The sequence below is a fragment of the Lagenorhynchus albirostris genome, chromosome 10 (assembly GCF_949774975.1).
Source record: "Lagenorhynchus albirostris chromosome 10, mLagAlb1.1, whole genome shotgun sequence".
Taxonomy (NCBI): Eukaryota; Metazoa; Chordata; class Mammalia; order Artiodactyla; family Delphinidae; genus Lagenorhynchus; species Lagenorhynchus albirostris.
The window spans coordinates 46,042,012-46,058,795 of NC_083104.1; the positions used below are offsets into that span (position 1 = coordinate 46,042,012).

At 43.2% G+C, this 16,784-nt stretch overlaps 1 protein-coding gene across 8 annotated transcripts in view; it reads left to right on the forward strand.

Moving 5' to 3' along the window:
• The window catches only part of SNRK (SNF related kinase), a 134,860-nt gene extending 118,453 nt beyond the window's left edge, over nucleotides 1–16,407 (forward strand). For all 8 annotated transcript variants that reach the window (XM_060162284.1, XM_060162286.1, XM_060162281.1 and 5 more), the window contains 4 exons: nucleotides 1,379–1,520; nucleotides 5,403–5,615; nucleotides 8,019–8,153; nucleotides 12,590–16,407. In XM_060162284.1, the coding sequence (XP_060018267.1) occupies nucleotides 1,379–1,520; nucleotides 5,403–5,615; nucleotides 8,019–8,153; nucleotides 12,590–13,814 (1,715 nt within the window). In that variant the 3' untranslated portion in view covers nucleotides 13,815–16,407. The remainder of the gene's footprint in view (nucleotides 1–1,378; nucleotides 1,521–5,402; nucleotides 5,616–8,018; nucleotides 8,154–12,589) is intronic.
• The last annotated feature ends 377 nt before the right edge of the window (nucleotides 16,408–16,784 follow it).

Consider the following 16,784-nt stretch of genomic DNA (forward strand, 5'->3'; position numbering starts at 1 on the left):
ATCTGCAAACAGTGACAGTTTTACTTCTTCTTTTCCAAATTTTATTCCCTTTATTTCTTTTTCTTCTCTGATTGCCGTGGCTAGGACTTCCAAAACTATGTTGAATAAAAGTGGTGAGAGTGGACATCCTTGTCTTGTTGCTGATCTTAGAGGAAATGCTTTCAGCTTTTCACTGTTGAGAATGACGTTTGCTGTGGGTTTGTCATATATAGCCTTTATTATGTTGAGGTAGGTTCCCTCTATGCCCACTTTCTGGAGAGTTTTTATGATAAATGGGTGTTGAATTTTGTGAAAAGCTTCTTCTGCAGCTATTGAGATGATCATCTAGTTTTTATTCTTCAGTTTGTTAATGTGGTATATCACACTGACTTGTGGATATTGAAAAATCCTTGCACCTCTGGGATAAATCCCACTTGATCGTGGTGTGGGTATCCTTTTAATGTATTGTTGGATTCAGTTTACTAGTATTTTGTTGAGGATTTTTTGTGTCTGTGTTCATCAGTGATATTGGCCTGTAATTTTCTTTTTTTGTTGTATATTTTTCTGGTTTTGGTATCAGGGTGATGGTGGTTGCTTAGAATGAGTTTGGGACTGTTCCTTCCTCTGCAATATTTTGAAATAGTTTCTGAAGGATAGGTGTTAACACTTCTCTAAATGCTTGATAGGATTCGCCTGTGAAGCCATCTGGTCCTGGACTATTGTTTGTTGGGAGGTTTTAATCACAGTTTCAATTTCAATACTTGTGATTGGTCTATACATATTTTCTGTTTTTTCCTTGTTCAATCTTGGAAGATCGTACCTTTCTAAGAATTTGTCCATTTCTTCTAGGTTGTCCATTTTATTGGCATACAGTTGATTTTAATAGTTTCTTATGATCCTTTGTGTTTCTGTGGTGTCTGTTGTAACTTTTCCTTTTTCATTTCTAACTGATTTGAACCCTCTCCCTTTTTTTCTTGATGAGTCTGGCTGAAGGTTTATCAGTTTTGTTTATCTTTTCAAAGAAACAGCTTTTAGTTTCATTGATCTTTACTATTGGTTTCGTCATCCCTATTTCTTTTATTTCTGCTCTGATCTTTATGCTTTCTTTCCTTCTACTAACTTTGGGTTTTGTTGCTTTAGTTGCTTTAGGTGTAAGGTTAGGTTGTTTATTTGGGCTTTTTTTTGTTTCCTGAGGTAAGATTGTATTGCTATAAACTTCCCTCTTAGAACTGCTTTTGCTGCATTATATAGGTTTTGGATCATCATGTTTTGTTTTCATTTGTTTGTAGAAGGTTTTTTGACTCCTCAAAATAAAATCTTGTTAGTCTACTTTTACTCCTCTGAGTGTTTTTTGCTTTCTAACTAATTCAGTATTTAACAGTATGTCTTTGATTTGTAGATATATGGAGTCTGGGAGTGATCCTTTTCATGTTGGTGTGTGGGCAGCCACCATTTCAAGAGGCCAATGACAGTGAAACATTGACAATGATCATGGATTGCAAATATACAGTACCATCCCACGTATCTAAAGGGTGTAAAGAGTAAGTAAAAGAAAAAAAAAAAGTATGTGGGTATCTTTGTTCATTTTAATTTTTGAACCCAATATTTCTGCTCTTGTTAAGTATGTTTTGGGGAGTTAACCATAGAATATGATTGAAATTTAATATTGGAGTATGGAATGTATTAGTCTATTTTTCACATATGCCAGTTTTCAAGAAACCCATTTTATGCCTCTTCAGCCTCCAGGAGAAGTGGGTTACTTTCACTTGAAGAATTACCATAAGAACTACTTTCTCTTTTTGCACCTGGAATTATTTGACATTCCAGAGAAGAGTTAGGGAATTTTCTTTCCTGAAATAGACCATCAACACACCATTTTGGGATTTACATAGCATGCCTCATAATTTTATTCATGTACTTCTCTCCCCAGTTGACTGAAGAGCTCTGTTTTGGTTCATGTGACTATGGGAAGAAGTATATGCAAGCTGATTACTGGGAATTTAAAGTACTATATATATAGTACTGTGATATGTGTAGTGATAAATTCATAATGGAGTAAAAGAACTGTTGGAAGTTCAGTATTTCTTTGATATTGTGGTGATATTTTAAAATAAGGTCACCTGAGATGATAGCTACTTAAAGGATTTTGCTAGAGTAATAAAGTTTTTAGTTTCTCCCATCAGCTGATAAGAAGGAAATCTGAGCTTGAGGAACCTTTTCTCCAAGTGGATCCCCATCTTAGGCCATAGTTAAGAATTTAGGAATTCCAACTCTGATTCAGCTACTGGTTTCTCAGTTTACTAATGATATGAGAATGGTGGAACATACCTTACAGGGTTACTGTGAAAATCAAATGAATTAATGTATATAAAGCTTGTAGCTCAGTCTTTAGCACATAAGTAGCACAAGATGAATATTGATGACTCTCCTCCTCCTCCTCCCCCTTATACCCTTACTATTATTATTCTCTACCCCAGGAAGCAGGCTGCTCTCTGGGGGTGTATGTTGTGTGCATGTTAGATGTTTGTAATTCAAGGAGTATCTCCATAGCCCCTTCTGAAAAAAACTAAAACAGAGTAACTTATTTTTATATTGACATTTATCATTCAAAAGAATGGATAAAATGTGTATGTAATAAAATGAACCCATTATCCAGCTTAAGATAAAGAACGGTTCTAATATTTTAGAAGCCTCTTCTTGGTGTCTCCCTCCTAGAGGGATTATCTTTGATAATCATAGGACCATTCAGTTTCTACTTTTTCCTACTTTTTCCTTTTTCCTGTCAGTTTTGGTAAGTTTTGTTTCTTAAGGAGCTTGTCCATTTTACCTAAATTTTCAAATTTATTGGCCTCAAGTATTTATAATATCCTCTAATTATATTTTTATTTTTTATTTTTTTTAATTTTATTTTTTATTTTGCGGTACGCAGGCCTCTTACTGTTGTGGCCTCTCCCGTTGCGGAGCACAGGCTCCGGACGCGCAGGCTCAGCGGCCATGGCTCACAGGCCCAGCCAGTCCGTGGCATGTGGGATCTTCCCGGACCGGGGCACGAACCCGTGTCCCCTGCATCGGCAGGCAGACTCTCAACCACTGCGCCACCAGGGAAGCCCTCTAATTATATTTTTAAAGCCTATGAATTAGTGGAGTTGTTGCCCTTTTTCCATCTCATACTGATTTTTTTGCCTTCTCTATTTTTGCATTCTCTATTTTTGTCTTGATCAGTCTTACATGAGGTTTGTTCATTTTAACCTTTTTCAAAGAACTATCTTTTGTCTTTATTAATTTACTATTATATTTTTTGTTTTATGCTATTGATATTCTTTTGTCTGTATTATTTCCTTCTGCCTACTTAATGGGCTAATTGTTCTTTTTCTTAAGCGGGGTTTCAGATAATAAATTTTCCTTTTCTAAGGTAGTAGTTAAGGCTATAAATGGCCTCTTAGTACCATTTCAGCTGCGTCCCATTAATTTTGATTAATAGTCCTTTTGTTATTCAGTTCTGATTATTTTATAGGTTCCATGGGTTTATTTAACCTATTACTTTCAGAGGGGTATTTTAAATTTCCAAATGTGTAGCTTTACTAATTAACTTTTATTCATTTCTAACTTAATTGCATTGTGATCCAAGAATATAGTCTGTATGTTACTAGTTTTTTTTAAATTGGTAAGGCTTCCTACGGCTTAGCATGGAGTCAGTTTTTGTAAATAATCCTTTTGTTTTGGAAAAGAATGTATGTTTTCTAATTGTCGGGGTCAGAGTTCTGTATAAGTCCTTAAGACTAAGCTTGTTTATTATGATGTTTAAAATTACTTCTGAGTCTTTTGACTGCTTGATCTATCACTTACTGAGATATTCTTCCACTACATGGAAGTATATTATAGGCAAAAAAAAAAGTGATTACCCCCATTAATACAACATTGTAAATGTATTTTTTTTATTCTTGAAGGTCTCTCAGTGTTTGCTTTGGGTGTTTCGGGGGAATGTTATTAGGTCCAAACAAGTTGAAAACTGTTGTGTCTTGCTGGCGAATTGAACGTCTGTATCACTATTTTTCTCTAATAATGCTGTGGGCTTTAAAGTCAGTCTATGTTGTCTAGTTTTTGCTCACCATTCCAGTTGTCTTTTGGTTAGCATTTATGTGCTATATAGGTTTCCATTCTTTTACTTTAAATCTTTTATTGGCTTGTTTTTAGGTACATCTTTTTTTAACAGTTGGGAGATGGATTTTTGATTAATCCCATCTGACCAATGCTCCCATCTGAGCATTGTCTTTTAACTGGAGAGTTTGTTCCATTTACTTTTATTGTGTTCACTGGTAGAAGTAGATGTATTTGATGTCTTTGCATTCTGATTTTGCCATCGTGTCTTTTAGTTCTTGCAGTGGTACCTTGTTTCCTTTGTAGTTTTCGACTGCGAGGTCAGATTTCTTATAAAATTATGTGGCAGTTCTTTTAAGTTACATTCCCTGGAGAAACAGTTTGCATTTGCTTTTCTACTAGTTGCCCATGGGTACGTCCAGCCTGAAACCTCTTAAAATTAACTTTTTCACTATGTGTACCATACAGATATACTATCATTAATTTGGACCCCAAACTTGTGAGAGGACCAGCTTGTAGTTAGAAGTTCTTAGAAGAAATTCCCCCATCTCACCTCCACAGCACTGTTGAGGCAGCAGATTTCCCTCTTGACATCTTAGCAGTAGGTTTGTTTCTTCTCGTTCATCTTCACACTGAAGCTGGGGTCCCAGTTCTTTGCAAGGGTTCTAGTTGCATCCCCCACTTTCAGTAGGCCGTACATGTTATATTCTGGTGATATTCTGTTTCGTGTACTCAGTGTGGAAACAGAAAAAAACAGAAACAATCAGGCCAAGGCCAACTTTGTCATTTGCTCCTAAGAGTCTTGCTTTTACTCTGTTTTTACCTGCTGAGTAGTTCGTCTGTCCATGTTTCTGTCTGCCCTCCCTCCCTTCCTTCCTGCCAACACAATGCCTGTAAACAAAATATATGTCTAAAAATATATGTCATTTTGGTTGCTTTCATCAGGATGGTCATTCATTCTTCCGGAAACAGAAGTTGGCTCATGCACCCTATTCTGTATGTCGTCGCTGATCGTTGTATCTGATTCGGGTACGCCACCATGCCACAGTTAGTTCAAGGACAGATCTTGGTACCTAGAGTTACTTGTAGGTGGTAGGAAACTGCATTTGTGTGTTTGGCTTGTCAGTATATCTGGTGGTTGTGATTTTTTATTTTATGAATCTGATGGCACTTTCTTTATTCCCATCTGCCCCACCATCACCTCTAGTGGACGTAATGAAATTGATGGTGTAAGTTTAGGAAACAATTCTGATAAATACAGTAACCCACCATTACTAATCCCTCACAACAGTTTGCTTTAACAATGGACTTACCTTCCTTTCCAGCCTGATCACAAGGATGCTGCAGAGAGATCCCAAGAGAAGGGCCTCTTTAGAAGAGATTGAAAACCATCCTTGGCTTCAGGGAGTGGACCCTTCCCCAGCCACGAAGTATAACATCCCCCTCGTGTCATATAAAAACCTCTCGGAAGAGGAGCACAACAGCATCATTCAGCGCATGGTGCTCGGGGACATAGCGGATCGGGATGCCATTGTCGAGTATGTCGGCGCTCATCAGTACAGGGGCCGTGGGCATAGGGTTCTTGGGATGGGCTCTTTTCTTAACGTGTCAGGGCTTGTGGACACTGTGTAATGGATAGGGTTGCCAGTGGGCAGGGGTTATGTCATTTATCTCTAGAGTTTCTGGCCCAGTGCCTGGCTCATAGGTTTTGTTGGTCTTTTGTTTTTATTTTTGTACTAGTGAACAGTGAGTCCTGTGGCCTTTCTCCCCTCTTACAGAAGTGGATTGGAATAGACTGTTTTATATCCCAGTACATGCCTTGTCCATTGCTGTATCCTCGTAATTCTTGGGTCTCTCCCTCTGGTCCCCATAAGGAAGCAGGGACACTCAAGGGGGCGACACCACAATTCCTCAAAATCAGGGGTTGCTATATGCGTCCAGTCACACATTTTTGTAAATAAAGTTGTAGTGGCCCACAGCTGAGCCCATTTGTTTACATGTTGTCCATGGCAGCATTGTGCTACAGTATTAGCCTCATTGCGAGATGGACCGTGTTACCTACAAAACTCAAAATATTTACTGTCTGGCTCTTTAGAGCCCTTGCTGCAGTAACCTGGAACCCACGAGATGCACAAGTTGTTAGTTACATTTTTTAAAACCAAAGACAGTTTTTTATAACCCAAGAAGTTGGGAATCAAGGATAATATAAAGATGCAGTTGGCTTTAACAATGATATTCATTTCTGTAAGAGATCCTGTCTGTAAAAATACGAAGCGTTTCCACAAATGAAGAGTCAAAAGTTATTTAACCCATTGAATGAAATAGTTGGATATGATGGAAAGAGGATGTACTCTGGGGGGCAAAAAAGAGGTTCCCATCGGGCGGGCCACTCTGGCCTGGCTGAGTGATCTGACCCAGGTACCTGTCCTCGGGGGAGAGGAGGCTGCAGGCTGGACTTACCTCTACAGCGTGGCAGACTGTCACACGTGGCACCTGAGGGTCTGGTCCCTGAGAAGGGTGGTGTCTGTATAAAGGACATGTATCTTTAGGGTACACTGGAAAGAAGGGTTTATAAAACTAATCATCATTTTGGTTTATGTACAAATTTCTTCAGGTTTCTGAGTGCATTCTCAGTTTTCACAGATTGACCTAGAGAAACAGAGAAGTGCAGGACACTTGTTCTTTCTGCCAAGGACAACACTCACTTTAGGAATATGTGGAAAATGATTTTTCACTTTTGAGTGAATAAAAAAGGCTATTTGCATCGCCCTGAATTGGCTTAATATTTTTAAATGAATAAATACATGCAGTGCTGTAGTATAGAACTATTTAATTCATGTGAATTCAATTATCAATCCAGAAGGAGAGGTGACGCCTCAGGTGATGCCCTGAGCCCGAGTCCTCCCGGCTGGTTTCGGGCAAGTCTTTCCTGCTGCCCACAGTACGAGAAGCTCCTCACTGCAGGGTGATTCCTGAGTTCACAGACACATTTGTTGGTCCCCTTAACACAAGCCCACAGCTCTACCCTGTGCTCAGCTGAGGAAACCACTCTGAGAAGTCATTGTGGCCCCGAATTTCACCTCGGGCTCTTCCTTTAGGACCTCTCATTCAGCCCCACTTGCCCCCATTAGCTGAGGCCCCACTGTCTGTTTTGTGAGGAGAGACTCCTGTATCGTTTCCTCCCGAAGTGTTCATTGCATATGTTCGCTAACTACAGAAAGGTCCTGAAAAGCATAATTACATATTTCTGGGCCTTGTGGATCCTCTGTGGCATTCCTCCTGTGTCCCACTACTGGCCAGCTGCAGGAGGGCAGGCAGGCTGTGTGCTCCAGCACAGCACCGGCCAGACTACGGACTCAGAGAGCATTACTTTTGAGGTGGATGAATGAATGCGTAGATTTTATTCAAAGAAGAGGCTAATGACATGCTTTCAATGTATTAATAATTCATTCATGTCGGAAAATGCCAATAAATACAAAGAGTATAAAAATAAAAGCTTTTTCTAATTTTTCTTATTGATACTAGTGCTTCAGTGTACATTCATATAACTCATTTCATAGTTCTGCTGGAAGCAAGTAAACCAGTGTAATGGAAATAAACACTGACACACATTAAATTTTTGAATAATGTGTACATTCTTGGAAACTTCATTATTTTGTGCATCTAAAACCAACATCCAGCTCAGCTGCCATCAGCATTTTGGGTTTTTCTTACTAATTGAACGTTTTTATGAAGTTGTGACTTAGAATTTTGAGAATGATCTACTAGGTTTTTTTCTCATTTGTGTGCGTGTGTTGGGTTGTTTTTTCCCCGTAATTTTAAAGATTCCAGGTCATTAGATTTTATTTGCTTGTACTTAAAAAAAAAAAAAAATCCAGTTCTGCTCGTGAAAAAACAAACCTGCGAATGTGGCTTATATTCCCTCTCTCTCATTTCCTCAGAGCCCTGGAAACCAACAGGTATAACCACATCACAGCCACTTACTTCTTGCTTGCCGAAAGGATCCTGAGGGAAAAGCAAGAGAAAGAAATACAGACCAGGTCTGCAAGCCCTAGCAACATCAAGGCCCAGTTTAGGTGAGAAAAAAATCTTCACTGATTTTAGTAAGTTAACGTTTTGAAATAGTGAACTTTTTTGATGTTTCCTAAGTCTGTGGGGTGGGAGTATAAAGAGTGGTGACAGCCTCACTGGAGGGGCCACCTGTGGGCCCTCCACGTGAGTGGGGGTCCTGGTTCCCTGGTCACCAGGGAGGCCTTCCTCTCTCGGGCTTAGCGGAGCGAGGGGCTGCAGTTGCTGGCTTGGCCACAAAGACACCTGCGGAGAAGCCGCAGCCTCAGGCTAGCGTGCCAGCTATTTTCACTAAGCTCTTCCGGATCGGACATGTGTAAATGTGTTGTTTTCTTTAATTTTTCATTCTAGGAACAAGGCCAGGTTTTCCCTCAGTATTGGACATAATTTTAAAAGACATAACAGAGCATGTCTGTGGCATGACGCTGTCTTAGGGTTTCAGGGATTCGGCATCACATCAGCTAGTTGATTGGTCAGCTGCTTGATCTTGGGAGGTCACTTAACCTCTCTCTGACTCAGCTTCCTGTGAAGTGGGAGTAGTAATCCTGTTTACCTCTTGGGGTTGTGGTGATGGATAAACGAATTAATATATGTGAAGTGCTTTGAACTGGGCTTCACGTGTTTGCTGTCATTGTTGAGAACGTTTCCCCACCACATCACCTTTGGTAAAGCAGTGACTGTGCGCTTGTCTCCCCTGTGTTTTCCTTCCCTTCCTTTCCCAACTCTCCCCCTTCCCCCCGCCCCCCTCCTCTTCTCCCCCTACCTTCCTTCTCCTCTTTTTCTTCTGCCATATTAGCTTTCCATTTAATATCAAAGCTTGGGAAGAGTTACTTTTTTTGTCACCATTATGAAAATTTATTTAGACTTTATCTTTATTCAGATGAAGTAATCCATGGAATTATAGTGATTCAAAAACAGAAGGAGGGACTTCCCTGGTGGTCCAGTGGTAAAGAATCCGCCTTCCAATGCAGGGGATGAGGGTCAATCCCTGGTTGGGGATCTAAGGTCCCACGTGCCGTGGGGCAACTAAACCTGTGCGCCACAACTACTGAGCTCGCGTTCCTCAACTAGAGAGCCTGCGTTCTGCACACTACAGAGCCCACACGCTCTGGAACCTGCATGCCATAACTACAGAGCCTGTGTGCTGCAACTAGAGAGAAGCCTGCGCGCCGCAACGAAAGATCCCACATGCTGCAATGAAGATCCCGTGTGCTGCAACTAAGTCCCGACGCAGCCTAAATAAATAAATATAAAATAAGTAGTTAAAAAAAATTTAAAAAAACTAGAAGGATGCTCTTGGTTCTAAATAATTCTCTACTTGTACATAGCTATATAAACATATACGTGTGAATATGTAACAGTAATTACTACTTAAAAGAGGAAGAATACCATTGGATTTTAAATTACTTGCGGTCACCTTGCCATGTGTAGGTTGTTACTTGGGATGGAGCAACAGAGAAGAGACAAGAAAACATTCCCGGGTGACCAAAGACTAAATATTTAGAAGTCTAGTTTAATGGGAAGATGAATTTGGTAACTGCATCTATATCCTGGACATACTCTTGCATAATGAAAACTAGACACCCTGTCTGGCGTCAGCTTGGAAGAAGACTGGGCCCCAGGGAGCATGGGGACCCTTGCACGTGGGACAAACCAGGAGAGTGACAGTGAGGGGTTAGGGTCAACCTAGTCATGGCCCGAGCCCTCTGGTGGGCAAGAGTGGCTCCAGAGCCATCGCCACGTGCGCCCGGCCTGGGGCCACCCCAGTGCTCTGGAGAAGGGTATTTGCAGTTGAACTGTTTTATTTTTAGGGGAACAGATCGGAACTCGATCTGAAGTTGAGCAGATATGTAAATGAACTAAATTGGCTTTACTGTATCATAGAAATTACAAAGCCAACAGTAGTTATAAAGAAATATCAGAGCCTTCCATGCACTTTCCTTTTACCCACCTGGGGATTACAGAGTGGAGATGCTGTCGGGGCCTGTCCTCCTGGGGCCCAGGGCCCACTGGCAGGTGGTGGATGTCTGCTTACTTGCCTTCTCTTTGTTGTCAAAACCCTGCACCCTAACTTGGTTCCATTGCTGGGTGTGCCTTGGGGTCAGAGTGACTTGGGGTGCAGAAACGTGGTTGGCGTCTAGCCAGCAGAGTCATTTGTGGGGCATGGGTAGGTCAAGTCAGGGAGAGCGAGCCCCAGAGAGCGGATACGCTCTTTGGGTCCTGCCAGCATGGGATGGAAACACGTGTATTCTGTTAGAAGAGCTTTGTGAAGTCCTGGGAGCTGAACTCCACACGGGTGGGACCAGTGCCCGCATCCTTCCACAGAGAAACTAGGAAGTAAGGAAAACCACAGAGGCCTGACTGCAAAGGTGCCGTCCATTCGATAGGCAGTCATTCAGAGGGCTTCCTGGGTTGCAGAGTGAAGCCACTGCTCTGGGGCTTTAGTAACCACTGAACTCAGCCTAGATGTCACTGTCTTCAAGCCCGTGTGGCCTTGGGCAGGTTGCTTACACTCTGTGTTTTGATTTCTTCACTGTCAAGGGAGGATGGGATTGTGGTGGGATTAAATGAATTAATTGCTGTCAGGCTCTCTCCACAGTGCTGGCCCTAGTAAGTTCTCAGTGTGAACTGTGCTGTCAGTGTGACTCCTTTATAGTTCTTGTTAGCAGTCTTTCTTATCTTTCGTTAAGATAAGCCGTGATCTTCTTACAGTGTTGTGCTCATTAAGTCTAGCACAGCGTTGGGGCCAGATATGTTCTTAATAAATGTGAGCTGCTTAACGATCTGATTTACTCATATAAATAAGAGCCATTGGTTCAGAAGTGGAGATAGCGTGTGTGGTGCAGCTGCAGCGCTTAGTAACCATCTGGTTTCTGGGGGTGGGTTCTGAGGGTGGTTTTGGCTTTCTCTTGGGGTTGGTGGGGAGAGAAGCGCCTCCGGCACATCTGTGCCCTGCCCCCCTCGGGTGGACTGGCTGCTGCCCTGGTGGGTCAGACGCACTGTCTGCACCTGCCTCCCACTACAGGGACCCCAGCGTTTGCCAGGGTGACCTTTCGGGTGGCTGCTCTCTGAGGAGCACCCTGAAAGGAATGTTGTGTGCCGTTTCCTAGGGCCCCGAGGCTCATCTGGAGTTGGTACAGTTGTGTTGTGAGGACAGAGGACTTGTCCAGAGACGCTGCTTGACCTCAGAATCATTGAACACCCAGCTTCTGTAAACTACCAAGCAGTGACCAGCAAACGGACCCACTCCATCCTTGAGAGAGAGGAGGAGGCTCCGAATTGGGGGAAGGAGGTCTGCTGTAAACTCCTATGGGTTTTTTAAGGCTATAGATTTAAATTGGCTTTTATGTCCAGGATAACGTAAGTGGTGTGACATGGAAGTGTCAGCGTACCAGTGGCTGTTTTCAGTGTCACTGGCGTCTACTGTTCCCCTGAGCAGAGAGGGCAGTTGAGAATTCAAGGTGTTTATTCAAAACAGGCTGGAGAACTCACTTTCAAAAGTCTTCCTTGGGCTACCAAGCAGTGTTCTTACTACTTGGGTGACTCTGGATGAAGGGACAGAATCAAAGTTTAAATAACAGTGGATTTTGCTATGCAGGACTCCTGTGTCGTCATTTAAAAATGTATGTATTGGGCTTCCCTGGTGGCGCAGTGGTTGAGGACGCCTGCTGATGCAGGGGACACAGGTTCGTGCCCCGGTCTGGGACGATCCCACATGCCGCGGAGGGGCTGGGCCCGTGAGCCATGGCCGCTGAGCCTGCACGTCCGGAGCCTGTGCTCCGCAACGGGAGAGGCCACAACAGTGAGAGGCCCGCGTACCGCAAAAAAAAAAAAAAAGTATTTAGAGGGTGCATATTTTAATTGGTGAAGAAGAGATTTATGTATACCAGTATTCACTGACTTTCCTCTCCAGTATCATATTTAAATGCAGTAAACTATTTCCATTTGTTTTTGTAAACACCAACTATTAACACCATCCAGTAAAATCTGGAGGACTGGAAATTTCAGGTGAATTTATTAGCAGTGTAATATATCTTCAAAGGTTGTGATCTTAAGACCGGAAGGAGCAAAACCTGTGTTCAGGTTTTGCTTTGGTGATAACTCCCTTGTACTTTCTAAAAAGGTTTTTCTTGTGGTATAAAACGTTTCTATAGAAAAGACGTTTGCCCCCTTTTCTGACAACCGTGATGAAGTTTTCATTTGGCCAATAAGCCATAAACTGAACCACATTTCAAAGTAACATTTGCCCTTCTAGTGTCCTTGTGATGTTTACAGGATGTTGAATGGGTTTGCAAGGCCGCTGTCTTTTCTTCTCTTTCGTTTTCTTTTTTTTTTTTGTAAAGCCTGTGTATTTTGTCCCAGTAAGTTTTATTTAAGGTACTTGGGTAAAGTCTGTGTACCATTACATAGCTTTTCTTTTTTTTTTTTCCAATCTGTTACATAGGCAGTCATGGCCAACCAAAATTGACGTGCCCCAGGACCTTGAGGATGACCTCACGGCCACTCCTTTGTCCCACGCGACTGTCCCTCAGTCTCCTGCTCGGGCTGCCGACAGTGTTCTCAACGGCCACAGGAGCAAAGGCCTGTGTGACTCGGCTAAGAAAGACGACCTCCCCGAGTTGGCCGGGCCCGCGCTGTCCACGGGGCCACCCGCCAGCCTGAAACCCGCAGCCAGTGGGCGGAAGTGTCTGTTTCGGGTGGAGGAAGACGAAGAGGAAGACGAGGAGGACAAGAAGCCCATGTCCCTCTCAACACAGGTGGTTCTGCGCCGCAAGCCGTCCGTGACCAACCGCCTGACGTCCAGGAAGAGCGCCCCGGTCCTCAACCAGATATTCGAGGAGGGGGAGTCGGACGACGAGTTCGACATGGATGAGAACCTGCCTCCCAAGCTGAGCCGCTTGAAGATGAACATTGCTTCCCCGGGGACGGTCCACAAACGCTACCACCGCAGGAAAAGTCAGGGCCGCGGCTCCAGCTGCAGCAGCTCGGAGACCAGCGACGACGACTCGGAGAGCCGCCGGCGCCTGGATAAAGACAGTGGCTTCACCTACTCCTGGCACCGCCGGGACAGCAGCGAGGGGCCCCCGGGCAGCGAGGGCGACGGCGGCGGCCAGAGCAAGCCGAGCCGCGGCGGTGGGGGCGCGGACAAGGCCAGCCCCAGCGAGCACAGCGCTGGCGGGGGCGGCCCCGCGGGGGGGTCGGGCGGCGCCCCGGGCGGCACGTCAGGCAGTGCCCGCCGCTGCGCCGGCCCCGGCTCCTCCACGTCCACGCAGCTGGCGGCGCGCGGCGCCGGGGAGCTGGTGGAGAGCCTCAAACTCATGGGCCTCTGCCTCGGCTCCCAGCTGCACGGGAGCGCCAAGTACATTATCGACCCGCAGGGCAGCCTGTCGTTCTCCAGCGTGAAGGTCCAGGAGAAGTCCGCCTGGAAGATGTGCATCGGCTCCGCAGGCGGTGCGGCGCCCGCCCCAGCCGTGGGCGGCATGAAGTTCTTCTCCGACCACGTGGCGAACACCACCGTGGAGTTGGACCGGATAAAGAGCAAGAATCTGAAAAACAACGTGCTCCAGCTACCTCTGTGCGAAAAGACCATCTCTGTGAACATCCAGCGGAACCCCAAGGAGGGGCTGCTGTGCGCCTCCAGCCAGGCCAGCTGCTGCCACGTCATCTGACCTCGGTGCGCTTCCTGCTCAGAGCGGCGAAGACCGGCTCACTTCACTGGTCCCTTTTCGGTTTTCCTCTTTTAAAGCGGGCAATTATTTATTACTTTTTCATTTGTTCGCCTGACGACTTGACAAATGCATGGTCTTTGTGCATGCTGCTAGACACTCCTTTTTTTTTCCAGCCGAAAAGTCTTGTGTAATTTTTACATTTATAATTTTAATGTGGATGATCAGGATTAAATTAAAATGTATATTTGGAACCTAATATAAATGGAGCACTTAGAAATTTGATGTTCTGCACTTAACCTAGAGAGAGAAAAAATGATTTTCCTTGTGAAAAACCTAAATTCCTGCTCCGACCTTCTGTGACATGGAACCTCCGTGATCTGAGGCACACTCTGGTGTCTGAGGCAGAACCAAAGCAATAACGTTGTGATGCCATCAGGCCTAGAGCCCGCGAGCGTGCCGTGCGCCCCCAGATGCCAGGGCCTGTGCAGAGTACAGTGAGCGTCTGCACTGACAACCTTAAAACCATGATTTCAACATACCCACACCTGTTTGTCTTAAGCTATAGTGTGAAAACAGTTTGGGCTCTTAAAATTTAACTGAAAAAGATTTTCTTGTTTTGTAATAGGTGAGATCAAGTACTTAGATTTATAAGGCAGCTTCCCCGTAGAGGTAAATCACAAGCAGACAATCTCATTTTGTAATGTGATAAAGTGAACTGATGATGTCTTAACTCTACTTACAGAGTGTGTGTCTGTCTAACAGAACAAAACGATGCTTGGTGTTAATTCCTTCCTGGAGGGCACACCCCAGAGTTCCTTTATAACCACATAGATAGAAGAAACTATAGGGCCTAATATAGAAGCAAAGGTGTACCCAGATGTTGGCAAAGTCAAAACCCCATAAATTAAAAAAAAAGATTATTGGCATATGATTTTTAGGAGTTTGATAATTAGGTTGTCTCTTTTGTTAACTTCCGTTCTTTTACGTCTTTTAGCTCAGCTACCTATGAAAATTGGCTGATTAAAAAGTATACATAAAAGGGTAAGAATTCACACATAAAGCAAGCAAAAATGCACAAAGCCTGCTTTGTTTTTTTTTTTTGCTGGAAGTGTTTTTCACTTTGCCTTCCTGCAAAAACAATAATCAAAGAACTTTTGCTTTAAACTATTCCTGTACAAAGACTACTTTTGACCAGATAATCATCTTTCGTGGCTTTTATCTTGTAGGACACAGTATCATTTTGGAAGGGGACCAGATGCTACTTTTTCATGCTGTGCCCAGGAGGTCTTAAAAGCAACACTTAGGGACATTGGTGATAGGATGTGGCTGGGCCCCAGGGCCTTCCCACACTCATCAGCCTCCTGTCGTGTCTCTGCAGTGACAGTTGCCTGGTCCATAGAGTGGGCAGAGCACCAAAGGACAGCATTCCATTGGTCACGGTTTCTCCAAGTACACACTGACTCTGCTCCTTTAGGATTCATGTTTTACTCAGAACTCTGAATTTCACAGTATACTTACTAAACTAAGTAAAGATGATAGTCAAAATACTTATTTTACTTTCTAGACCTAGGCTAGATACGTTTTAAGCTACAGCTCTAGTTCATTGTGATATTTATAATTGAGAGCTATGAGGATAGGTGTGTGGGTGAAGCCATAGAACATATTTGCTTGAAATTCTTGAGCAGGGATCTTATAAAGGGCCAGAAATAAGATGTGTGGTTCACATAGATAGTGAGCGTAACATCTGTATTAAACGTAGGAGAGAAGTTTATAAAGGGCATTGGCAATAAACTCTTTGTTGCAGCTGTTTTCCAAGTAATGTAAATACTTTTTCCTGTGATTATGTATAGCCTTGGAATGGCACCTTTTAACTAACCCATATGTGTTTGGTTTTCAGTGGTTTTTTATATTCAAATGTATATATGGTGCTCACTTTTAGGATCAGCAGTGTTGACCATTTATGCTGCATAGCTGTATCATAGCCTTACTAGTTGTGTGTGGTTGGTTGACCCTCTGGGTATACAGATGTTAGTCTGAGTGGCGTCTTACTCATTTGTTCATAAGTGAATGATTGTGCATGTGTTGTATGTCATAGTATGTCATCACATAAAAGGGAGGGAGCAAATAACCATTACATTAAGATAATATTGGACCAAATGACTTACTTGCTCTAAACAGTTTCTTGTACCCCTTAACCTGTCTTCAGAAGTTGCATAGAGTTACAGTAGTGTGTAAATTAAATATTGTGGAAAAACAATTAGTCTTGTATTTTTCTGTATGTGTGTATATATATATACATATATATACATATATATATATATATAAAATGATGTACTTCTGGCAGTTCTATCTGTATTTAAAGTTGTGACAATCTTGACACTGATTTTAAGGATAGCCGTGAGACTGACTCAAAGATGTCCCTTCCAAGTAAGAATTGATGTGTGTTAAGAGGGTACAGAATTATCAGCTGATTTGGTCGGTTGCTTCCACTGCTGGTTGATACTCCTCATTGTGTAAACATTGACAGGTATGTGACAAATGGGTAAAAAAAGTCCAGATAATAAAGTGGCATATCGGTGTTCAGCAATATAAACTGTGTCGCATATCTTGTTTCTTCTTATGAACGCAGCTCTGTATAGTCCCGGCCTGGGTTAGACCGAAGTTCTACGTGCTGTGTGCGCACCTGCACCACCAGATGTGACTGAAAAAACGCAGTCGTGACTGTTCTCACTTTAGACTCGTGACCATAAGTCTCAGGTGGGTCCCAGGACTGCCCATTAATTAAACTTTATTTCCTCAATTATCTGCTTCCCTCACTCAGCCAGTCACCACACTCTCAGTTAAGTAAACCGAAGCAGTTAGAACTGCCCCCAAGCTCCCACTTTTTCTTTCCCACCTTCGTATGTATCCACATGCCCTGCTTTTCCTCCCGGTCGTGTGACTCCAGGTAAGTCCCTTCACTTGCCCCTG